At 43.6% G+C, this 25,503-nt stretch overlaps 1 protein-coding gene across 1 annotated transcript in view; it reads right to left on the minus strand.

The window, feature by feature from the left end:
- The window catches only part of ELMO2 (engulfment and cell motility 2), a 40,188-nt gene that overhangs the window by 1,637 nt on the left and 13,048 nt on the right, over nucleotides 1-25,503 (minus strand). Inside the window, exons 6-20 of the mRNA XM_063092028.1 lie at nucleotides 22,835-23,016; nucleotides 21,087-21,186; nucleotides 19,852-20,003; nucleotides 16,722-16,800; nucleotides 13,109-13,159; nucleotides 7,903-8,025; nucleotides 7,426-7,560; nucleotides 6,735-6,839; nucleotides 6,533-6,641; nucleotides 5,824-5,960; nucleotides 4,548-4,711; nucleotides 4,322-4,434; nucleotides 4,080-4,187; nucleotides 2,984-3,066; nucleotides 1,075-1,152 (exon numbers count right to left, since the gene is read on the minus strand). Of these exons, the coding sequence (XP_062948098.1) occupies nucleotides 1,075-1,152; nucleotides 2,984-3,066; nucleotides 4,080-4,187; nucleotides 4,322-4,434; nucleotides 4,548-4,711; nucleotides 5,824-5,960; nucleotides 6,533-6,641; nucleotides 6,735-6,839; nucleotides 7,426-7,560; nucleotides 7,903-8,025; nucleotides 13,109-13,159; nucleotides 16,722-16,800; nucleotides 19,852-20,003; nucleotides 21,087-21,186; nucleotides 22,835-23,016 (1,719 nt within the window). The remainder of the gene's footprint in view (nucleotides 1-1,074; nucleotides 1,153-2,983; nucleotides 3,067-4,079; nucleotides 4,188-4,321; nucleotides 4,435-4,547; nucleotides 4,712-5,823; nucleotides 5,961-6,532; nucleotides 6,642-6,734; nucleotides 6,840-7,425; nucleotides 7,561-7,902; nucleotides 8,026-13,108; nucleotides 13,160-16,721; nucleotides 16,801-19,851; nucleotides 20,004-21,086; nucleotides 21,187-22,834; nucleotides 23,017-25,503) is intronic.

Below are 25,503 nucleotides of genomic sequence, written 5' to 3' on the forward strand. Positions count from 1 at the left end.
TGGCACTATTCAGTACAGGCAAAACTGATTTGGAATAATACCGAAGATAAATTGAGAGGTGATCATTCACTTTCTTAAGAGATCTTCTGGTTTTTATGAGGGGATTTACATTAAAACTCCTTAAAATAATATGAAATATAACCTAAAAATGCAATAAATGAATACAATAAAATAAGACCTGAGTACTGGGCATCACCTACCTGAAGTTGCCCCCAAAATCAAAAATGAGAGGGAAGAAACATGAGGTGAAAAAAGTAGGACACAAACAGGAATCACTGCAGGATCTCAATTTTGTTTTAAAAAAAGTAAAAAAATCTCTAGTCAATAAATGTTAAAAAATATGTACTAAGGAAATTGAACTGGAGGGTCTCATGATAAGAAGGAATAACAGAGAACTCTTGTCAACCCATCGCTCCCTGATAGCTCCTGCTCCCTCTGCTGCCCTTTTCCTTTTTCCATGCCTTTGCCCAGCTGGTTCCTCTCCTGCTTGTTCTTCATTTCCTCCCAACAAAACTCCACTGGCAGCTCAGGCCCTGCCCAAGTGTCTCCAGAAGCCTCAACTCTAGTTCCCACTGCTGCTCTCAGAGCTCATCAAGCACACAGGGTCTCAACTGCAGTTATTCATTTAATATCTAGAATCTTCCAGTGCTGCAGATGGAACCTGTCAGAAGAATCTGATCCATTTGGCTTCGAAGCCCAGGCTGAATCCACTACAACACGTGACTGGGAGCCCTGAGGAGGGAGGAGTTGTCAAGTTCACCTGGGTAGGTGGCCATGGAGAAACTGGAGAATTTTCCAGAGAAGAGAATTTTCCTAGTCCCAGGAGAAAAAGTCACCCCTAGTTGACCCTATCTTTCTAATGACAACCTTCAGCTGCTACTAAAGAGTAACATGAAGAGCCTAGCTCAAGGGTGAAAGGCTCACAGTGTGGTAGACCCTTGGCATCCAACAGCCTTCATGGTATGCTGTGACCACCTGCGTTTAAGGGAACGTTCCTGTTCTGCCCACTTGTCCCCTCCAGCTGAACAATCGTGAAGAGAACTCTGTTGTCCAAGGCAGTGCCACACTGCTCACCTCATACTTATTAGGTGCAATGAAGTTTAAGGTCTCATCAGGGTCATACAGGATGGAGAAGGCCAATTCCAACACCTCCTAAAGGAGAAAGCGTTTCAGTTACTTGGAGCAACAAAATGGCCTGGACTCTGCACACCAAGACCTTGGCCAAAGTCCTAGTAACTTGGCACCATCTCCAAATATGTTGATTCAGATGTGATGCCATCAGGGCCCCTAGGCACGCACACAGGTATGGCTGGAGCTGGGGCCCAGAATCAGTTAACTCCCATTTCCTGTCCATGTAACACCTAAGATGTAGTGATACTTTTAAGATTGGAGAAAAGTCATTTAAACTCTCAGAACCTTTGAATGTCAGAGTCCATGACTGTGTGTTATCCTAAAAGTTTTTATTTTATATTACACAGATGACTGACTTCCTCCTTCTAGCATGCTATAGTTGGCATAGGAAAGTTTAAAAAAACCACAGGAAAAAATTGCAGACAAAGAGGGGACAATTTAAGCATCAACAAGGTACAGATGTTCCTCAACTTATGATGGGGTTACATCCTGATAAACTCAGGACTGATTAGCCTACAGTTGGGCAAAATCATCTAACACAAAGCCTATTTTGTAATAAAGTGTTGAATATCTCATGTAATTTACTGGATACTGTACTGGAAGTAAAAAACATGGGCGCTTGAAGTATGTTTTTACTGAATGCATATAGCTTTTGCACCATTGTAAAGTCAAAAAATCATGAAGTCGAACCATCATAAGTCTAGGACCATCTGTAACTGTAATGGATTAAAACAAATATAATTTGCTTAAATCCATGAGTTCACAATAATACTAAAAAACAAAACACACATATACACACACAAAATTAGTCATTGTTGAATGAAACCAGGGAACTAACTCATTGTTTTAAAATAGGTAAATAAGAATCAAGCATTATCCTCCTTTCTTATATAAACTGCACCACTGGGAAACCAACAGCAGATAAAGGCAAGTTTCCCGTCAGAGAAGTAGTTCAGCTAATAAATAAAAAAAAATGACTGCATTAGAACCTCACTCATTTGCAACCTCAATTTACCAATGGAACGAGGCATTGAGCATCACCAGTCTGCTGACCTCACAAAAAGAGACAATCAGACATGTGCCTCTTGACAGAACACAGTATCACCTACGATGTAGTTTTGCCACGAAAATGTGAACTGGATCAGACCTCCAGATCCCTCTACCAATTTTCAGATCTGGGACAGAGGAACAAGTATACCATGGAGAGACAATCAGCAAAATTCAGATGCTAAGAAACTACCAAATAAGCAAAATAGTTTAATAAACTGCAAAGAAAAAAGATGGAAAAAATGGAGAGGAACTTAGGAATTAAGAAACTTAAAAGACTAACGATAATGTGTAGACCTTATTTGGATTCTGATTTAAACAAAGTGGGTAAGAGTGTGTGTGTTTACATAAACATTTATATCTTTTTACATAGAGTAATTATGACATTTATAAGACAATTGTTGCAAATTCAAATATCAATGGAATATTTGATATTAAAAAACTACTTTTTATTTCCTGTTAGGTATGATAATAGTATTGCGATTATGTTTAAAAGAATTCCTATATTTTAGAGATGTATACTAAATACAAATGAAATGATATGATACTTGGAATTTTCTTCAAAGTAATAAGGAAGAGGGACAAGTGGATGGGCAGAGTTTGCTATGGCTGCTGAAGCTGGGTGATGCATATATGGGGTTCTATCTATTTTTGTGTATGTTCAAAGTTCTTAATAAAACATTCAGAAATAATTTAAAGAGAAAAAGGAAGAGAGCAAACATGCCCCTGAAAAGCCACCACTGCAAACAGTACTCTCCAGGTATCACTGACAGCCACTTGAACTGAGGACAGCGGGTCCACTGACCTTGTTCTGTTTTAGAGCACTTTTCTCTTTCATGTGAGGACAATCTTTCCCAGTGACGATGGCCTTAATGTCTGCAACAGGAACTGATAAATGACAGGAATTAGTCTCTGAAGGCTTATGCTACACAGTGGTCAGTGCTTGCATCAGGGCTGGAAGGGAAACACTGGCACATAGAGCCCTGGAAGCCTCAGCTCCAAACTCACAGGGCTTTATCAGTCCAGGGAGGGTGTGGTAGAGGGTGGCCTGTGCCATTCCCTCCTCCTTGGTCACTTCCCTGGCACAGACCATCGCCTGGTGAGGCTGTGTCAAATCTAACTGGGGCTCACTTCAGGGCTTTTATATTTATCTCCCCAAGAAATAGGGCCTTGGACACTCACCTCACTTCCCCTTCACATTAATGAAGATGACAATGCCACCAGAGCAAACAGCAGCAGCAGCTGCTAAGTTATGCTTACTACCTGCCAGCCTCTCTTCTAAGTGCTTTGTACAAAGCCATGTGTTGCTTGATGACAAGGATATGTGCTGAGAATTGCATTGTTAGGCGATTTTGTCATTGTGAGAACATCATAGAGTGTACTCACACAAAACTACACATGCACAGGCTATCTGGTATAGATGTCATTATCTTATGGGACCACTGCAGTGTATGTGGTCAGACACTGACTGAAACGTCATTATGTGGCACATGATTGTACATTATGCATGCAATCTTCTTAGGAGGAAAGTGTGGCTATTATGCTCATTTTACAGGAGAAGAAACCAAGGCAGAAGGGAGAATTAACTGATTAGTTAGAATTTAATAGCTAATTAGGGGCAAAGCCAGGATTTGAATTCAGCCAGTCTGGTTTCAGGGCTTTTGCTCTTAACTACTGCCTTTCAACTTATACCTTTTTTTGTCTACACACACATTCATACCTGTGGTCCCATTAATTCTCCAAACAGCCCTGAGGTAGGCCAGGTAGAGACAATTTCTGAGAGGTTAGAAAACAGATCCAGAGAGATAATAGGCCTAAGACCAGATAGTCAGTTTGAAACTTCTAGGATTAGAACTGATGAGTCCAGCTACCATGACACATCAACAGAGATATAAACCTACTTTTCTCCTGCAGGGATTCGAATGTCACCTCTCCTTGAGGGTTGTCATCCAAGTCACCATAGTGCAGGACCTTGTGGTTCAGTGCCAGACGGCAGTACCAGAACCGTTCTGGAACACAAGGGAAGCCAAGCAGGTGAGCAAGGGCAATCGTGGGAAGGGGCCGGGCACACGAAGGGCAAAAGGATGCTCCCTGTGGGGTCCAGCCAGACAGGCTCCTCCCAGTGCCCCATGTCTCCTCTCACCTTGCCTACGGCGATTCCCAATTTTTCGAAAGCTACTGCCCTCACAGAGCCGGTTTAGGCGTTGCTGCTTAATCAGCTCAAGGATCTCGGGCTGGATCTTCTCCCTCAGCTCCCTAGGGTGGACACGCACCAGAATCAGCAGAGGTCATGGGGACAGTGGAGCTCTTGGTGGCAGGCAGAGCTGGGGGCCATGTCCCCCATAGTTCCCATCTGGGATGGCACTCACACAATTGGCGGGGACTGGAAGTCATCCTGACTCATCCTCTCAGACTGGCGCAGTCGCAGAATCTCAGAATAGCTCAGGCTACGCAGTTTGCTCTTGAACTGATCCAAAGAGTTAGGTTTGGAGGGCAAAGCTCGAGTGATTTGCTCTCGGACTACTTGCATAACCTGAGAGGAAAAGAAGGCAGCTGACTCCCATCACTGTTCTGATGAATGGACAGGCTAATTCTGGAACACCAAGGTTCTCTCCTACCCCAGTGTCTTAAGCAGAGCAGGCACTACAGACATCTGCTGGGTGATTAAGGAACACCTTAGATGGTTATTCAGGTCAAATGACTGGTGTTGACAGATGCTTTATTTCTCATATATTTCAATTAGTCAACAGCGTGGGGAAATGAGCATAGGTTTTTTTGAAGTCAGAGATAAACTAGTTCAGATCTTGACTCTGTCCCTTCATCTGTTCCTTGAGCAAGTCACTAACAATCTCAGGCCTGTGTCTACTTATCTTTAAAGTAAGAGAAAGGAAGACACATCTTCTGATATATGCTGCCATAAAGAATATGAGATGCTGTGCGGAAGGCGAGCACAGAGCCTGGCACACTGTGATGTGTTAAAAAAATGTGTTAGTTCCCCTAAAACAACAGCTGTTAAAGAAATTTAACATTGCACGTGCAGTATGGGCTCACTAATGAAGGAAAAATCTATTGGGAAAAAGAGTAGAGGAAAACACAAAGAAAATGTTGATGGGTGGTAGAATTATAGGCAACTTTTTCTTCTTTATACTTTCCAAATTTTTATGAGATGATCAACTTCAAAACACTCAACTCCTAGATCATCACTTCTGAGGGCCTAGCACACTGCTCTACATAGGGTGGGCACTCAGAAATCACCAACGAATGACTATCAGTTACGTCCCCACGATATGCATATCATGTCGATCCACTTCTGCCTCTCCTAAGGTTTCCATTTCACAAAACTACAACAGTGCCTGCACACAGTAAGTGCTCAATAAAGCACAGCTATTCTTGCTATGCTTATTCTCCTATCTCCTGAGGAGGACAGTAGGGGCAGGCACTGGCTTAAATGGGCAAATGAGGGCCTAGAGCACCAAGGGGAAGACACCTGCTCAGAATTACAGAGCAAGTCACAAGCAGATGAGACTGAGGCTCTCTCAGCACTGCAGACCAAGCTGGTTTTCCAGCTCAGGGACTTCCCAGGCACAAAAACTGTCATGTGATAGTCTCCCTCCATGGGCCTCAGAGCAGCTTGGTGACACTGACCTTGTTGAAGTCCTCGGCTGTTGCCCTCATCTCCTTCCAGGTCTTGTTCAACAGCTGGATGCAGATTCCAAAGAGCTCTTCAAATGCTCGGTCATGGGTGAAGAACATGGGGTGGTAGTCATTGCGCCCCTCATTTGCTACAAAAGGAAAGCAGGAAAAGGGTAAAGAAAGGCTCTGTCTGCAGAGGCCTGGGAGCTCACATCCAGAAACTTTGGATTTTCTGCACCAAAGTCCTGAGGGACAAAAGCTGACCAAGGACTTTGGCTAATGAGGAGTGCAGGCAGATGGGTCTTTCTCCCTTTCCTTAGCTTTCTCCTCCATGGTGCTTTTTCTTGGTCTGCCTCTACCCTGTCACAGACTCAGCTAGCCCTTACATACAGGCTTTTTGAACATGGCTCAAATCCCCAGCTCAACCAAAGCAACAACCATGATTCCCATAAATAAGGATAAGATGGATTATCAATTCATGCAGTGATTGAAAAAACCATATAAGGTTGTCCAGGCTGGCTGCTTAACTCATTTGGTTAGAGTGCTGTGTTACAGCATCAAGGTCAAGGGTTTGGATCCCCATATCAGCCAGCCACCAAAAAAAAAAAAAAACCCCAAAAACCAGGTTGTCCAGTCCCATGAACATCTAACTGTTTATCAGCTTGAGTCTTTCCAGGCTCTTTGTTACAAGGAACAGCTGAAGGAGGAGAGGGAGACTTACGTAGTTCCCCAACCTGTAGGATTTCACAGAGCATTTTGGTGAGCTCAATGGCACTGCGGCCGAAGGGGCATTCGTGTTTGTCTTCTCGGCTGCTGTTCTCCAAAACAATCTAAGGGGGAAGAGGAAAGGGAGGATTAGTAGGTGAGGGAGGAAGTCAAGAGATGTGGCCCTGGGACTGAGAAGTCCAGCCCCCTGCCTTTACCCGGATGTAGGTGTCCTGGTGGACTTTAGCCAAATAGAGCATGTTGTCTAAGGCCAGCATTCCAGGAGGAGTCTGGGTAAAGTCCATGGCTGGGTTGATATGGTTCTGGAGAAATAAAAACACCAATTTGAGACTCAGCAGTCTCCCTTTGTGGGGTATGACCGGAGGGGAGGCCCTGTTCCCTTCCTCTCCATGCTGCTAGTGCTTTGTACTCACCTCTGTCCTAGCTCTTTCCACATTCCTGTGCTACCACTGCACTGGAAGCTCCAAGAGTGCTGGACTGTGGCTGCCTCATTCCACATCCCCAGCGCCTAGCATGTTGCCAGGCACTGAGTAAGTGTGCAATAAATACTTAACCCAATTATCATCAAGCTGTATTTTATCGCAATATTCGTTCTAGCTTTGCAAAGAACTTAGCTGCTTCAGTAAGAGGACAGGTCCCCTCTACCCAGTGGCTGACTTCCTGGGCTCTCCTTGAGATGAATTTATTTCATGGGGCCAAATGTTGCACATGAACTCAGAAGTCCACTGACCACAAGCAAAACAAGCATCAAGACCCCTCCAGCTTCTTACCATCATCCATCTCAGTCACTGTTATGAAGGAGGGGTTGTCAGGGCTCTGTCTGGGTGGGCCCTCTGACTTCCTGTCAGGGGAGAAGGCCTACAATCACCTGCACTTTGGGGTACTTACAGTAAATCCCAGCATTTTGTAGTCCTTGGTGTACATGGCTTTGCGCTTTTCAGTCCCACTCCCGGGGACATTGTTAGGATCAGACTCAGCATCAAATGCAATCCTCCTCAGTTCAAATATAATGTCTCTTTGAGCCTGGGAGGTGAAATAGACAGTTAGCAGGTGAATCGGCTAGCTAAAAGAAGCAAGAAAAAGAAACAGTGGGTCAGACTTTTCTGGGCCAAACTCTGGCAGCAATCAGTCTCTTAGGAGGCATCACCTCTACCACAGCAGTAGAGAAATGGGCTTGGCCCACAGAAGGTCACCCAACAGGTGCAGACCACACTAGATTTTCAAAGGCAGATGCAAACCACTTCTGTAGACAAACACCAAGCACGGTGCCTGGCACACAGATTAAGCAAGGGCAGACTGCATCACAGCTGTGAGGACATAGTTCACGGTTTCAGCCAGGAAGGTTCTGCCCCACTTAGCACCTACTTGGTCATTGGGGTCCATCTTGGTCATCATCCTTTCTTCCAGAAGGTTAAAGGTCAGTACTTGAAGGACATACAGCTGATGGGCCATCTCAGTTTTGATTGGGCGGTTCCCTCGGATCACATGCTAGAAAAAGCAAAGCCAGGAAGCAGGGGCTGAACTGATTGTCTCTTTTACTGAAGAGCCACATCCACGCTAATGAAAAAGAAAGCACGCCGGGCAGTGGACAGAGCTTTCCTCCCACACATGGGGACTTCATGTTCTAGAAGGAGATGCAGCATGAATGGGCTTGCTTCAGGCAGGGATGACTCACTGCAGGCCCGAAGGGTACCATCCCTTCTTCTGCACCATGCCAGAGATCAGGGAGGCTACCTTCTCAAGGTTGTGACATGAGACATCGGCCACTGGACCTTACTCCAATTAGGCACCTCACAGGACCACTAAAACCAAGACAACAGACAGTGTGCATGGGGAAAGAGTTGTTTTTCCCTCAGAAATATAAAGTTGTCTTGGATGGCTTCACCTAGTAGAGAGGCTTTAGAAGAGGTCATTTTCTTTAAGTGATAGTGAGACACCCATGCAAGGGAGGAACATCTAACTCTCCTGCCCAAGCCCCTCACACAGTCCTCTCTCCCTCTTTTCTCTCTGACATCTGTCCCTCTCCTTCTCTCTCCCATTACTGTGTATGTCCTTCCCAACCCACATCCCCAACCCCGTGTCCCTTTGCCTCCTCTCTGTCCTCCCCACTCTCTCTCTGTGCCCCCAACTTCCCTGTCAGTTCATCACCTCCTCCGTTTGCCCCTCTGATGCCCAACCCCACTTTAGGTCCCCTTGTCTTCTCTGCCCATCTTTCTCTGGCATGCTTCGTCTCTCTCTGTGTGGTTGATGGACACCTGATTGTATTCTTGTCACTCACTCTCCTGTTCTCACTTTAGCAATGCCCTGCTCTCTCCTTGCTCCCTTGTATCTCTCCTCCCTCTCCTTGTTTCACCTGCCATCTTGAATCCTGTCACTCTTAGTTTCTTCTCTCCCAAATGAGACTCTCATCCAGTTTCCCCCAAGTCCCACCTCTGTGTCCTTCATGTTCTCTTACTCAGAAGCTCTATGTCTCTAGAGCTGTGCTGTCCAATGTGGTAGCCATATGCAGTTATTTGCATTTCAATCAGTTAAAACTAATTTTTGTTAAAAATTCAGTTCCTCGGTTGAACCAGCCACACTTGAAGTGCTCAACAGTAACACGTGGCTAGTGGCTACCATGTTGGATACTACGGAGATAGAATATTTCGATTAGCACAGAAAGTTCTACCAGATAGCACTACTCTAGAGCTCTCTAACTCTAGATCAATATCCTTTTAAAGGTTCCTCTAACTTTACATTAGTTCTCTCTAGAGCCTGCTCTGGCTGTAGATCATTCTCTTTAGACCTGTACAGTCCAATTTGGCAGCTACTAGGCACATGGAATGTGGCTGGTCCAAACCAAAATGTGCTGTGAGTATAAAATGCACACCAGATGTCGAGGCCTTTGTGTGAAAAAAGAAAATGTAAAATGTCTTACTAATAATGTTTCATGTTTATTACATATTAAGATAATAATGCTTTGGGTATCTTGGGTTAAACAGAATGCACCATTGAACTTAATCTCCCCATTCCTCTTTTAAGGTTGCTGCTCTAGACCTTTTCCCTTGTCGTATGACCCGAGAGTGCTCTTCCATCTCCATCTCTTTCTTTCTCTAGATCTGCGCTGCCCAGAATGGTAGTGTGATATTATATCTATTGGATTTTGTCCATAGTTCCTGGCTCATAACTCCAATAACCGTTGTTCTTTTGTTATAATGTTGGGCATGTTAGGCCTCAGAAAATGGCATCTCTCTGACCTTCTCCTGCCCTCTTTTCACCTGCTCCTTTTTCTCCCTAAGGCAAGCCACAGAAAATAGAATCCCTCTTCCCCAAGGCGGGTCACAGAAACCAGACCCATTTTCCCTGATGCCAGGGTAAAGACTAAGTATATACTAATCTTTCCCCCATCTTTTTGCCTTGGAGCTGGCCATAAATAAGTTCTCTGACCTATGCTGGCTGATTGTAGGCCATAAGACTCCCATTCCAGAAGGGGTCCTTCCCCATACCCCAGAGGGAGGAAGGATGCACAGAGAGGCCAGAAGAACCTGAACAAATAGGCCTTGCCAGATTTCTCCATCTAGTTTGCTAGTGTTGGATCATAACCCTTTTGTCCAGTCACATTTCTATCCGGTTGGCAATATTTCAATCATGCCTACATAATGAAGCTTCCATAAAAGCCCAAGAGGACTGGGTTTGGGGAGCTTCCAGATAGCTGAACACATGGAGGTTCCTGGAGGGTGGCATGACTGGGGAGGGCATGGAAGCTCTGCACTTCTTCTCCCAAACCTCGCCTTATGCATCTCTTCATCTGTATCTTTTGTAATATTCTTTATAATAAATGGGTGACCATAAGTAAGTGTTTCACTGAGTTCTGTGAGCCACTCAAGCAAACTAACTGAACTCAAGGAGGGGGCTTGTGGGAACCCCAATTTACAGCCAGCTGGTCAGAAGCACAGGTAAAACAACCTGAAGCTTGCGATTGGCATCAGAAGAGGGAGGCCATCTTGGAGACCACGGGATCTGTCCCAAGACTGTGGGATCTGACGTTATTTTCATGTAGATAGTGTCAGAATTGAAATGGAGAACACCCAGCTGGTGTCCACTGCAGAACTGATTATTTGCTTGCTGATGGGGAGAAATCCCCACACGTATGGTCACAGAAGTCTATTTCTGTGTTGATTGTTGTGTTGAGTAAAGGAATAGAAAAAACAGCGTTTTTCTCACTCAAGGAGCCACAAGCCACATATGGGTATTGAAATTAAAATCAAACTGTTCCCCAGCCACACTAGGCTTACTTCAAGTACTCATGAGCTACACATGGCCACTGGCTGCCATTCTGGACAGCACTTCCACAAACCAGAGTGTGTGCTAATGTGTTCCAGACCCTCTTCCCCACCTGCCGTGACTATTTCCAGCCCTCTCTGGTTCCAAGCATAAGCTCTCTCTTCCCAGCTCAGTCTCAGGGGTTCCCACAACTCCCCAAGGTTACTTTCTTGCTCTGTGCTCCATGCCCCCTTCCGTCCCTGTTTTCCCAATCTCTCTCATTGCCCAGGTTACCCTGATTTCTCCCTATCTGTCTATCCTTATTCCTACCTCTCCACTTCTCTCCATAATCTCTAAGACAGCTGTGAAGAGAGGTAGAATTTAATGTGATCTTGGTTTTCTTTCACTTTATTCTTTCTCAAACTTAAGAGACACCATGGTGGGAAGGTAATTAATTAGTCTGGTCATCAATGGCGTAAAGAAGTACAGCTCCAGTCTGATAAGCTACAGTTTTAGAAGTTCTACCTGAAGTCTTACTTGACTGTAGATATCCTGATGTCTAAGCTCTCTGGCTTGACCCCATGAAATTCCTGGACTTCAGCCAGCACGTATCAATCATTTCCTGGCAGACCATTTAAGTCCTGAGTCCCAATGCTGAATTGTCTTCTACAGTGGAATCTTTGCTTGTTCACAAGGTTTGTCCAGAAATGAGCTAAACTTCTAACCTCATTGAGGTAAATACTACATCTCGAACATAATTAGACTCCCTCTATAGGGCCCGTTACTCCCATACATGCAGAAGAGGGTGCCCAGGACAGCTGCTCAGAAGAGTAGACAGGAATACATGCAAGCCTGTTCACTCTCTGTCACATGTGGGCAGTGTTCTAGCACTTGCTCAGGGCCCCTCCTGCCAGGCTGGGGGCAGGGCTGTGACCAGGGAGGCGGCCAGCAAGGAGAAGGTTGTTCTGCAAGGTGAAGTCTGGCAGACTCTGCATGTTTAGAGCAGCTGACTGCTCAACTTCACAAGTGCTCAGAGCTTACTTCTTGAATTCTATCACCTTTGCATCCTGCTCTGCCAACACGAGCAGACTGCTTACCCAGTGCCAGCCCCCTGCTAAGCACCATATATAATATTAGCTCATTTAGTCCTCACATCCAGATGCACAAATCAAAGCCCAGAGAAGTTAAGTGGATTGCTTAAGATTAAAAACTGGAAAATGGTACAGCAGGGGCTGGTCAACACCAAAGTCAGCATTATTAAATCTTTTACACTTGAATCCTGATTTTTCATTTTATTCCCTTCACTGTGGCCTCCCAGTTTCCCTTATGTTTGACAACTGATAAAATTGCTTCCTTTTAATCCAGGTCCTTGGCTCTCCTCCCCAGCTCACACCACCCCCATCTCTGACCTTGGCATCACCACTGTGGTAACAGTGAATTAGACCTCTTTCCAGGTCACCCCCCACCAACTCCTACTCTACCTACCTCCCTCATACATCACTCAGGAAACACAAAGATCTTTCAGTGTGATCTTTCTAAAATGCAAATCTGGTTATTCACCATCCTGATCAAATCCCCTCAGTTGTCCTTAGGACTAAGATGAAGGCCTTACACGCTCTGGTCCTTGCTACCTCTCCAGCCTCACCCCAAATTTGCTCCTTGCCCCACCCTGTACTCAGCTGCACACTCCTTCTAGGTTCCAGCCGCCCTACAGCTGGAATTCCTCTTCTTTCTGGTCTGCGTACTTCTCCCTCAAGCTCACTTGAAGACACTCCTCTAAAGGCTTCCTGACACCCTCTCCTTCAAGGTGGGACTCACTGCCCCTCTCTGTCTTCTCCGAGACCACAAACTCTATGAAACACTGACCTCACTGTGCTATGATTACTAGTCTTTCCCACTGGTCCAGAAGGTCTTTGAGAGCAAACACACTCTGTTATTTATCTCTGTCCATGCCCTACACAATTCAGGTTTATGATTGGTGTTAACTGGATAAATTACTTTCCTCTTGTGTGCTTATTTTAACATATTCTCTGTGGATAAAAATTTTGGAGTTGCTGGGCAACAAACAGTATAGCTGGCCTTAGTCCCTCTCTGCAGGCTCTGCAGTTCCTGGTGGCATGGCCTCTAGGAGACAACTCTGCTCATGGAGGATTACAAGAAAAAGCTTTCCAGTTTAAGAAGTGTTTAGTACATATTGATAAGTTCCCTCTGACTGCCCTCCCCACTCAATAATAATTTCAGTAATAATACAAGAACTATAATAATAGTAATAATTGCTATTAAAAGTGACAAAACAATAGTAACAATACAGTGTGTCCCAGGAACTTACATTCAGGATTATGGACCGAAGGTGCTTCTGTGCAAATGCATTGGCCATATCCTATGGAGAAAAATAAGTAAATATAAGGCAGGGTGGCAGGCACACACCTGTGACTACTATCAAGAGGAAGGTGACATCATAGCTTTGAGGCTTTTTCTGTTTCTTAATTTTTTTTCCTTTCAAATGAAAAGTGTGTGAGTAGAAGAAACTGACCATTCAATGTATTTTACACTCTGAAAAATTCTTCACTTTATTTCTTTTTTGTGAGTGCAAATTAACTCAAATAGAGTTTTCCTTCCTAATGCCATGATCATCTTCAAAGAGGAACGTGGACTGCTTGAGGACAAGACACTCGTGTGACAAGGATGCTGGGCAACGGACATTGTATGTGGAGCACAGAGCAGCGTGATGGTTTCCAAGCCACATGTGTTGTTCCAGGCAGACACCACCAGGATGGAAGGAAGGCTAATGCAGTACTGACACTGAACTGAGGAAAGGGCTTTGGCTCAGCCTCCCCACTGCCACCGCCTCCTCCCCGGCAGATGGGGCTGGGGTGCAGCCACTCTAAAACAGTAAGTAGTCTGTGATTCACCTCTGGCTGGTTTAAAGAGCAATGTGTTAGGTGCTTTTGGGTAATTTTTCAAAACATGTTCACCTTTTTAATTATATTTGTTTCAGATTTTGAGAGTAACACTTTATTTATTTAGCACACACCCAGGAAATAAAGTATCCTACATAAATGAATCTTCCAGAGAGCAAAGCTTTAAGAGTTCTCTCAGAACCATTATTTTGACCATTGTTATGCAAATCTTTTAAAAATATATTATATACGTTTCTTTATTTCTGAAGAGACTATAATGATTATAATTTAATCATTCCCAAGTACTCAGCTTCATCAAAAAAGAACATCAGTTATTATTCTGTGTTGTGACACTTTAATACCCTGAGGAGCTATTGAAATGTGAAGCTATTTTCCCCTAAACAAAATGGTCCCAGATTACAATGCTTTTAATTTTTCTGACAGCTTTTTATAATTCTTCTTTCTCCTCCTTCCAATGTCAGCCATCCTTTCTTAATAATGTTAATTAGTATGACTTTACTTTCTAAACTGCTGCCTTCATTTAATTTTATAGATAATTCTAACTCAGTAGGCCTGAGGGAGCTGTCACACCTCTCCTATGGAGTAATACCCCTGAGCTCTGTCATTTTTCTCAGAGCTGAAAGGCCTTTCTCTCTTGCTGCTAGATTTCTAGCCATATTCCAAATGGCTGCTGCTGCCAGGAACACTAAGCTTTATTCTGTGCTCCCTGAGCACATACTGGCTGGCAGAGGAGAAAGGTGGCCTCGAGACTTCTTTGGTAGCAATGGGAGGTCAGTCGAGATTAAATCTTGCTGTGAACAGCTCACAAAGTGGGTAATTGACAGTGGTCTATAGCTAGAATATAAAGGTCTTAGACCAAAAGCTTCTCTGTGGTGCTGGGGGGGAAGCACTTATCTTCTTTCATATCTTTGTAAAGCTGACCTCTCTAAGGCTTCCTCTGATCAAGAAATAAGCATCCAAACTCCCTTTTGTCAACTACCCAAACCTTGTCAAATCCCTACAGTCTAGTAAGAACCAAAAAGGGCATGGATTTACCTTTACTCTTTTGCTACAGCGAGTTGGAAGGTGATGCATCATGGTATCATCTAGATGAAAGTCACAGGCTATTTTTGAACCTGACCTTCCCTAGTTGGACCACAGACCCATGTAAAGGCAAGTTAAAAAGGAAAGATTGGGCCATATTCCCTGGGGCAGGCATCCCCTCAATCCTTTCTGTGACTCTAATCTACAGTACTTTCCTAGGTGTCCCGACAAATGAGATTTACAGCACGCATTTCCCTGGGTCTTGGTGTTCCTTAAACATCTAGATCAGACCATGATTCTTGTCCAGCTTTGACTTCCCCACCTGGAAGAGAGCCGGGGCCCTTTCCACATGGCAGTGCTACTTACAGTGACAGGCAGGTCTAGAGGATTAAGGTGCTTGTCCTGCCGGCAGAAAGCAAAAAGCACAGAGAGCAGACAGAATGAGCTTTCAGCTTACATTCAAACAAGGACTGGGAAGGAAGAGATTAACAGAGCCAAGCCATCCAAAAAAGACAGACAGACAGAACAAGAGATGCTTCTGGTTCTGCTTCTCTTGGTACATAATCCCACTTGGATTTCACCTTACTGAGCCCATGATATTGACAGAGAATTCAAAAGTCTTCTGTACATCACTTGGATTTTTATCAGAGAAATGTAGAATATTAGTGTTGGAAGGGAACTTAGAGATCATTTAAACTGGCTCTTTCATTTTACAGAAAGAGAAACTGAGACCCAGACATGTTAAAAATACTTGCCCAGCCAGGGGCAGGAAAAGTACTTAGTCCCTGGCCCCTTGACTCTTAAGACAGTGCTTGTTCCACCGCCCAGGTGATTTCTGGTTTCCTCATTTGTAATGTACGGGTCTTGTTTTTCCTCATGGCATCCTTGTCAGGTAAACAGGGAAGATATTGTCACTTCCATCTACAGCTGAGGAAACTGAGATTCAGAGAGGCAGGGCAATTTGCGTAATGTCACACAGCTAATAAATAAGGGAAGAAAGACATTTAGAATCTAGATTAGAGGATCTTTATACATGAAACTTAGTGCTAAGTCCCATTTATTTCAGACTCCTTGGGCTCAACAGTGATGCCCAGAAGGTGTCTTTTTCCTTATTCTTGATCCTTTAACTCAGGAGTTAGCAAACTATGGATACTGTAGGTTTGTTGCCTATTTGTATAGATAAGGTTTATTAGGAGAAAACCATATTCTTTCGTTTACCTATAATCTGCTTTAGCTACTATGGCAAGGTTGAGTAGTTGCCACGCAGACCACATGGCCCCCAAAGTGGGAAATATTTACTCTCCAGCTTTTCAGAGGAAACAGTTTGCAGGCCCTGCTATGATCTAACACTCAGCTGATCTTCTGCCCTAGTTCTTCCCTGGATCTTCCTGTGGATTGACTATCCCCCCCAAACTCCTTAACACTCTATCCCTATTGTAACAGTATTAAGAGGGTGGGAATCAGACTAAGGCAGTGTTGAAAGGTTGGGCCTGGAAGAGGTGATTGGATAATGACAACTATGCCCTCATGAATAGAATAATCCATTCATGCAGTAATGGGTTAATGGTTTCACAGGTTATCTGGAAGTTGTTCTGGTGGTTTTACAGGAAGAGCAAGTGAGCATGTTAAGTTTCTTGCTCATGCCATTTCTTGCCATGTGATACCCTGTGTTGCCACAGGACTCTACAGAGCCCCCACCAAGGAGAAGGCCCTCACCAGACATGCCCTTTGGACTATGGACTTCCCAGCTTCCAAAACTGGAGGAAATAAATTGTATTTCTTTATAAGTTACCCAGTTTCTGGTATTCTGTTATAAGCAACAGAAAACAGACTAATACACTTAGCAAAGCTGCCTGCTGGGCTCTGACCACACAGGGCTAGGAGGAAGGAGTCTGGAGAAAATGGCTGAATTTCTGCTCTCCTCATAGCAAAGAGCGAGTGGGGTGAGAATTCTCTTAGAAGAACCTAGATGAAAAGTTTGAAAAGGCAGCCACAGACCTGTCGCTTATCCTCAGGAGCCTTCAGAAAAAGTGCATTAATCAGTGCAATGGCGTAGGTCTGAATCTCTTGGTTGGAGCTGTGTCAATGGAAAAAGAAGGCAGAAGGAGATTAGAAGACTGCGCAGCAAGATGATGCTTAGAAACAGTTTAAAACAATCACTTACAGATTGCAATCAAATAATAATCTAAGGCTAAGTCTCAAAAGCATTAAAAGTGGGCATGTTCTTGACCCAGCAATTCCACTAATAAGAATTTATTCTGACAGTAATCAGAGAGCTGTGCAAGATTTATTGACCAAGGCATTTCACTAAAGTACTATCAAAAAAAAGAAAGAATGGTAAGTAATACAAATGTCTGCATTAACAACTCTGTTTATACATATGAGAATCCTAAGTAGTTACTAAAAATCATGGTTTAGGTCATGATTCTTAACCTGGGATTCAGGGATGGGTTTAGATTCTCTGTGAACCACAGAAATTATTTTATGTAGTCAGCTGGCTATGAGATATTTTTTCCAAAGATGTAAGAGTCCACAGTTTGTTATTGGATTTTCAAAGGTGCCAAAAAGGTTTAGAACTACCCTTTAAGAAGAATCTTTGACATGGGCAAATGTTTAAGATATATTATCTAGGTAAAAAAAAAAATCAAGGTACACATAGTATGTATAATGAGATCCCAATTTTGTTAAAAATATGCATAAAAAAAAAGACTGGAGAGACATTCAATTTAATGCTTGACAATGGTTATGTCTGGAGGTGGGATAATGGGCAAATAATTGACCTTTTGTGCTTTTCTGTATTTTCAAAGTCTTTTTCTGTATTTTCAAAGTCTTTGACTACAAATTTATCTTACTTTATTTTGAGCAAACAAAATAACTACAACCATTCTCTGGAATCTCATAATCCTGGCACTTGGCAAGACAAGGTCTTCACCTGCCATGTTGTGGTTACAGTCTGTGGCTATCTTTTTAGAGGGGCTGGTGGGCTTCCTGGTCAGGCAGAGTGAACAAGAGTCAGAAAGGAATCATCAGGCAGGACCAGGAAGCCCATCAGTCCCTCTAGAAAGATAGCCACAGAGCCTGTCTAACAGAGGAATCTAACAGAGGACACGTAGCTTCTTTAGCCCAAACAACAGAGCACGTAAGTTCTGGTGACAGCTGTGGGCTGAAGGTATTCACGACTGACCCCTGAGAAATGCCATGCTCCTCTGTCATCCTTAAGGAAGCAACTGGGGTCAGTCCCAATTCAGAGACAAATAAACATAGAGGTAGGTATGAGGTTACAGGAGAATCAGAATTCTCTATCTGGAGTTTACAATGTCCCCTTCACCCTAATCAACTTTGTTGGCTCTCTGGGTAGGAAAGCTGAGGCTGAAGAACTCCTTTAAATGACAAGGAGAAATCAGAGCTGCAAATAAATCATTGTGTTTTCTTTTCACTTGGATTAGTGGGGAAAAACAGGTTGGGTGTGGAGAGTACTAACCATTAATAAAGCCCTGTATTTCACAGGGCCTAACTTTTTAGAAAAGACGTGAAACTTTCCCTGGGCTAAAGTCTCTGTTGTAGATAAAGAATTATAACACAGCAAAATTGCTGGCTCTAAGGGCAGATGTCCATGGTGCAGGTTAACCTACTGATTGTTGTTAAAATATGTTGAGGAAGCTGCCTGATTGTTGTTTAAATATGTTGAGGAAATTGCTGTAGGGAAAGAAAATGTTTGCTAAGGGTAAGCTGTTTGTTGGTGGATCAACTTAGCTTTTTACAAATTGCATTCTGGAATGTCACATTGTTAATTTTACTGTTGTTACTAGTTTAACACTGCCTTTGTTTTTATGTCTGTCTTTGATGATTGAATCAGCTGAATTTTCTTGTGAAACTTCCTTATCTTTACAATAAAAATGAGAAGCTAACTTTGAATCAGGGCTGTCACATTCAGCTTTCTCCTCCTAACAGAGGAATTGCTGAAGTGCAGTCACTTCGGGCCTCTCATGGCATTCATGGTGCTTTGAATAATTCTTTCTTTTTTCATCTCCATTACACCGAGGGAAGTGTAACGAAGTAACAGTTGGGAACATAGCTGAGTGAAGACAGGGTTGTTATAAACTCCTAAATATGGGAGCTGTGACTTCCCCTGGAGCTGGCAGGGATTCTGGCAGCACTCTGTCAATGTCCAAGAAGTTAGAAGTGAGCAAGAGTCAGAAAGGAATCAATAGTATTACCACCCTTATTTTGGGAAGCCCAGCCCCATTAAATTGTACAGACTGGTTGAAAGTGAAGTAACAAAAATGAAGAGGAGAGGGACAGTACTCCAATGGGTTCACTTGTCATTCTGGTTTTATTATCTGGCAAAATGGTTTAGACTGTGATAAGCTTCTCAAAAAACTAAAGCAAAATACCCCTGAATTTACTGACTACCTAACCTGTGCTGGCCACTATGCTAGACCTTTTTTTAAAAAAATCTCCTTTGATCTTAATAGTCTCAGAGGTGGGCATGATTAACCCCAGTCTAGAGATGGGGAAACTCAGACCAGACAGACTAGGTAACTTGCTGAATGCAGAGATCTAGTATGTGCAAAGCTTGGATTTGAGCTAATATCCTGAACTCGCATACTGTATGATACTTCTTGCTATTCTCCATGGCACAGTTAGTTCAGTTAAGCATTCATTCAACAAATACTAATTGAGCTTGTACTTAAATGAAAGCAGAGGATACAAAAATGAATGGTCCCTGTTCCCAGGGAGCTCAAAGTTTAAAATGGGCAACAGATAATAAATATACAGTACTTTATATAATTATCATAGGTACAAACGGAGACTACTGGGGCCATGGGGAGAAAGCATCGAATTCTGTCGAGTACCAGGGTGATATGGGAAGACTGAGAAGACCTTTACTTCAGTATAAGGGGCAAGGAGAAGCACAGAGGATTTTAGGCAGGAGCATGACATGGTCAGGCCTGAATTACAGGAGGAATTCTGGCAGTAGTGTAGGAGAGATGATAAATGACTGGACAAGCAGACCAGCAGCTGGGAATATAAGCAAAGGAGAGGTAACATTGGAAGACTTGAACAAAATAAGAGGAGAGAAGAAAAGACACAAGCAAAGGAAGGGTGGGAAGGATTTCTTACTCACACCTGGAGGTGTGAGATGAGCTGTCCCACGGTGATTTCCTCTGCTATCTTCTGGTAAAGACTTTGGCTGTTCAAGACCATGCTCTCCAGGATGGCCAGGGACCTCTGAAGGATGGACACGTCCACCATGGGCTGGCTCACATACCCTGCAATCTAGACCCAGAGAGGGGCAAATCAGTTGAGAAGCTCAGGGCCCGGGAGAGCTGGACAGCTCAGGTATCTGATGCCAGCCCTTGAAGCTGTCTCCTCTTGGTTGTGATGCCCACATTGGGGCAGTGGTTGCTAAGTGTATAGTGGTACCTGGCTTACACTCCAGCCAATGTGCCAGGAATTGGCTAGGCATGGATAACTCACAATCCCAGATTACAGTATCTGCTCAATTGTGTTTTTTCAAAATCTAAGAGCGTAATCCCTTTTTTCCAAAATAATGGTTCCAGTGTGAGGAAGCTGAGTATAGAAAAGCAGAAGATTTTACTGATACTGGGATCTCATTTCATCTCCATGTCTTCTTCTCCTGACATACACTTTCTCCCCATACACACACTTTCTCCTTGTACACACTTAGAACATCATAGACTTTGAGAGGTAGAAAGGACCCTCTTCTCAATCTCCATTATAATATCCCTGACACACGGTCATTTCACTTTTGCCCAAACATCTCCCACGTTGGGAAGTTCCCAATGTCCCAAGCCAATGATAGGCAAAATTCTAGATCAGTGGATATAATATTATTCATTGGTTTTAGTTCACTCTTCCAAACTGACTATGCCCCTTCTTGTAGAAGAAAGGAGGGCAAAACCAGAAGTACCCCTCCTGCTCCCTGAGTTTAGTCTGACAATCCAAACAGGCTACCTTGCCGATTTGTAAATAGAAGGCAAATTGCAAATGAAATGCATATTTTTTATCCAAAGAGAAAGGAAAGATCAGGAAGCAGGTCAGAAGACTCAGGGATGGTACTGGCTGACTGGCTGGTTTTACCCCAAGTTTCACTGATGATCCAATTCTTCTGTAACGATATCCAGTTCTGAGAGCCCAGGCCTGTCATCTCAGTGCAGGCCCCGAAAGCATAACAAGTGTAAATCTTTCAGGACCCACAGGACAAGCAGAGCTTAAGGATGAAACATGTGGGGATATAAATGTGACCCTCACCAGAATGGCTGTGTTGCCCGTACCCCTAAAGCCCAGGGAACAACTGGCAACTGAGGGAGGAGAGAAAGAAAATGTTGGAGGCCTCACCTGTTTAATGAAGGTGATTGAAACCATGTCCCAGGAGACAATGCCATGGTCCATGAGCTCTAAGAAGGCAGTCAGGGTGAATGCCAGCATCTCACTGTAGCTGAGACATGTGCAACACACACACACACAAAATAACACCAAGATTCAGATCCGGGGAACACAGGTGTCAAGGCAGCCACAAAAGGCATGGATTTCAATGTAAACACCTCCTGGGAAATCAGTTGATGTGACTGTAAGTGCCTGTGTGCACATCTAGCCAGAAGTGGAGCAGATTCAGCCCAAGTATCTACCCATCGGGAAAAAAAAAAAAAAACGTTGCTGGGTGGTTAGGCTATCCTTCTCCATATTGCTTCCTCTCAGGAAAACAGAATCACTTATCTATTTCCTAAGATCAAAGAAGATCTGAGACCTGTGTCAAACTTCAAAACTTATTGGGAGAACCCAGGGGAGCCTATGTCCCATGTTAACCTCTAGGCCAGGAGGCAGCAGAGTGTGAGACAAAGGGTACAAAGTATAGATGTGGGTTCAATTCCTGTTCAACTATTTAGTAACTGCAAAAATTTCATCTTTTCAAACTTCGATTTCTTCCTCTGTAAAACTCAGTCAGTCTCAGAGCATTATGCTCACAGGGTTGTTGTGAAGGCAAGATGACAATGCGTGCAAAGCCCTTACTACAGTGCTGGTAGAGAATGAGGATCAGAATGTTTTCTCTTTGTCTCTCCTCCTTATACAGTTAACCCTTTACACATCTGTATAGTGCTCTAGAATTAACAAGCTATCTTCCCATGGACAAAGCATGTTCAGAGACATTCTCATTAATAATACCCCTCACAACAATACTGTAGGGAGGCATTATTATCCCCATGTTAAAGAGGAGGAAACTAAGGCCAGGCTAATTCTGCACTCTCGGAGACTGCAGAACTCCTGTGTTAGTGCTGATGGCAGCCAAAGGCTTCAGGACTTCAGTGTGGCTGGAAGCTCTAAGACTTAAAACAAATACCTATGATTAGTTGCTCAATTTGGCTGAAAGTTTCAACAGCTGATCTATCGGCTAAGAGAAGATTTCTGATTCCCTCTCTGCCAGTGTACACTCTGCAGGCTTAGATGGGAGCCGAAGCATCTGTTTATTTATTGCTGATCACAAGGCATAGCTTCCCACTATGTGCATCTTAACTCTGGATATTATAAAGACATTCATGGAGTATTACAAAGTTCTGGATCTCCTCCTCCCTGTGAAAATGAGTGGCAGGGAGATGACGAATGGGTAGTGGGTAACCTGTGGTAAACACAAAGGAAGGCATGCGCATGGGTGTCTGTGAGTGTGTGTATGGAATGGAGGGTGACTGGAGTGGGAGGAAGGCAGGGTTAAGCATAGAAAGGCACCTGTTCTGGGAGAAAATGGACAGTCTGCTCATTAACCCTCATCAGGCTAAGCATTTCCATACATTAACAGGTCTGTCATCGAACCGACCTCTCTCTTTCTGACTTCTATAGCCTCTATCTTTACTACACACTTGGTGCAGTGCTGTTTTGTACTGTTAATTTGTAAGAGCCCAACCAGACTACAAGATTTAGGACAATAGTCAATTAGACCTTCCCGTAAGGACTCAAGTGCTTGGCACACTGCTCTGCATACAGAAGATGTTTGATAACTTCCTTATTTGACTCAATGGAAACAAGAACAAGATGCCCTGTGGAGTGCAGTAAACTTTTGAAATCCCTTGGAACAAGACTTCAGGAAGACTTACTGGGATAGGAGCTTGGTTCCACTTTCCACGAGCCTCGTCAGCACAATGATGCCATCCATGTTGATGAACTCAGTAGCGAAAGTCACGTCAGCAGAGAGCTTGGCCAGCTCTTTCATGGCATCCAGACGGGTCTCCATGCTGGAAGACTGGGTCCTCTCCATCAGCTGGCGTGCGGCCCGAGACTGTGAGACCAAAAACAAGACATATGCCATCTGCTCCTTGTGACAGGTTGCTGCTCTATGGATAGCTCACAGGGGCCTTTCTGTGGACATCCAAACCTGAGGCAGAACCAGTTTTTCACACTGCTTAGGAATTGCTAAATAAATGTTTATTGGATTATCAGGGAATTACCGGTATGCCAAGACCAATCTGTCATTATCTGTATCTTTTCCATACCATTCTGATGTATGGATTAAAAAAATTCCTAACAAGGGAATGAATACAAGAGAGATCTGGGAGATACACTAACTCTGGCAAGTCACTGGGAAACAGATATTGGTTTAACAGAGGAGAGTTTTCTATTAATTAAAGCTGTCAGACAGTGGAAAAGGTTTCTCTTGAGGTATTGAGCTCCTTGCCATTAGAAGCAATCAAGGAGAATCTAAACAAACATATGCCAAAAATGCTATAGAAAGGATTCTTGCATTGGGTGGAGAATTTACTCTGATGATCTTTAAGGTCCCTTTTAATCAAATGTGATAAGCCTGACAATTTTTTAAAAACTTTCTCTCAAAGTCCATATCATTGTTTCTGAAAATGATACTCCCTGGAAACTTTAAGAATATCAAGGAGCCAGAAACAGTTAATTTCAAAATAGCTTTTAGAAAATGATGGCTGGGGAAAGCAAACTTTCCTCCCAGCATGTGAACTGTTCCTAGCAGGATGCTTGCCTCCTTCCTGAAAGCTATGGCTAAAATCTTTCCTCTAGTGTTCACTGATCTTTCCTTTTGCTGAAATTAACTTCATAGTGCCTCACAATCTACTGTTTCATCATACTCTATTTTGGGGGTGTTAATTTAATGTTCTCTCCTGGAAAGGAAGAGACGTAAGAACAAAAACACCCCTGGAGTCTTTCTTTTTTCTCAGTGTTAAGCAAATGCCCGGAGCCCCGTTCCTGCTGCCGGCCAAGGAGTCAGGCCTGGATCCCTCCCCTCTTTGCCTCTCCTCCTTTACTATCACAAAGACAGCCCTTAACAGCACACTGCTCTTGATGATACAGAAATCTTCCAATATCTCTATGGTTGAGAGAATGTTCACCACGAGAAAAGGTCATAGGATAGAACAATTTGGAGAGCACTGGTCTGCATCACACTTAGAAACTTGTAACTCCAAATGTCAATTTGCCCCCTGAGACAGCATTTCTGGGCTGCTGCCTCCTACTCCAGAGAGATGTGCTTCTGGGAAAGTCAACTACTCTGGGTAAGAGGTCTGTAAAATGCTTTGGCACTTCCACGAAAGTGAGTAACTCCCAGACTGTCATATTAAATTAGCAGAACTTAGGAGGGAAGGATGAAGTCCCTAAGATGAGAAGAGCTCAAGAGAAGAGAAGGAGGCAGAAGAACACGGTGGTAAGAATACTGGCCTAAAGTCAGACAGACCTGGGTTTGAGGGCTACTTTTTTAGCTGTGTCACAAGTGGCAAGTTACTTACCCTCTCTAAGTCTCGGTTTCCTTCTCTGCAAAATGGAGCTATGGAGAGTACTTATCTCTTCAGGTATTTGTAAGGTTCAGACAACACAATATACAGAAGATTTAGCAAAATATAGGCGTTCAGTACATGATAGCTGATACTACTCCAACCCCCACCCCACAGAATGGTCTCTCGCTTCATCAAGAAAACAGGTGCTGTTGTGTCCTTAATTTTTGACCACCTTCTACAAATATAATCAAAGCTGCCCCAATATTGATCCTCTTCCTCATAGGCCCACAAGTCAAGGTGGACTCCACCTGGACTTTGGGTCCTTTCCTGTTCTATTAGTTAACCCCTTTCCTGCACTTTGAACCTTCCTCTCTTCCACCTTAACACATTCTCAAGGACACATTGAAAATTGCACAGTCAAAAACTGTGCAGGGTCGGAGAGGTGGAAAACTGGGTAGATGGGGGACAGAAGTGGGAGGGAGATCTTTCACTGTATCTGTCAAACTTTTTGATTTTTGAAACACATTAATGTTTTTAAAAAGCACATCTTTTTGATTCTTTAATCCCCTTTGAGTTACCACCTTTTCTATTTCCTTTTAAAACCAAGCTTCTTGATCTAGTGGTATACTCAAAGTCCTCACTTTTTCATCTTTCTTTTACTCAATCCACCACAACCTGGCCACCCAATCTCCCCACCTAAACTGTTTTGGTGAAGAGCACCAGTGACCTCTTGACCTCCCAGGTCAGTAGACAGCTTTTCTGTTCTGTCTCTTCATCTCGCTGGTCATTAAAAGTTGCAGACCACACCTTCCTCCATCCTGACACTCTCCTTGCCCTCAGCTCCTGAGTCACTTCATACCCCTGGTTTTCTTTCTACCATTTTAGTTGCTTCCTTAGTTACCTTTAAGGCCTGCTTTTGCAGAAATCAGGGGTCATCTTGGGTTCTCCCCTTTCTTTCCACATCTAGTGTATCACCATATGCGTCAAGGTTACCTCCTAAATATTTTTCATGTCCATCCTTTCATCTCCGT

The sequence above is a fragment of the Cynocephalus volans genome, chromosome 1 (assembly GCF_027409185.1).
Source record: "Cynocephalus volans isolate mCynVol1 chromosome 1, mCynVol1.pri, whole genome shotgun sequence".
Taxonomy (NCBI): Eukaryota; Metazoa; Chordata; class Mammalia; order Dermoptera; family Cynocephalidae; genus Cynocephalus; species Cynocephalus volans.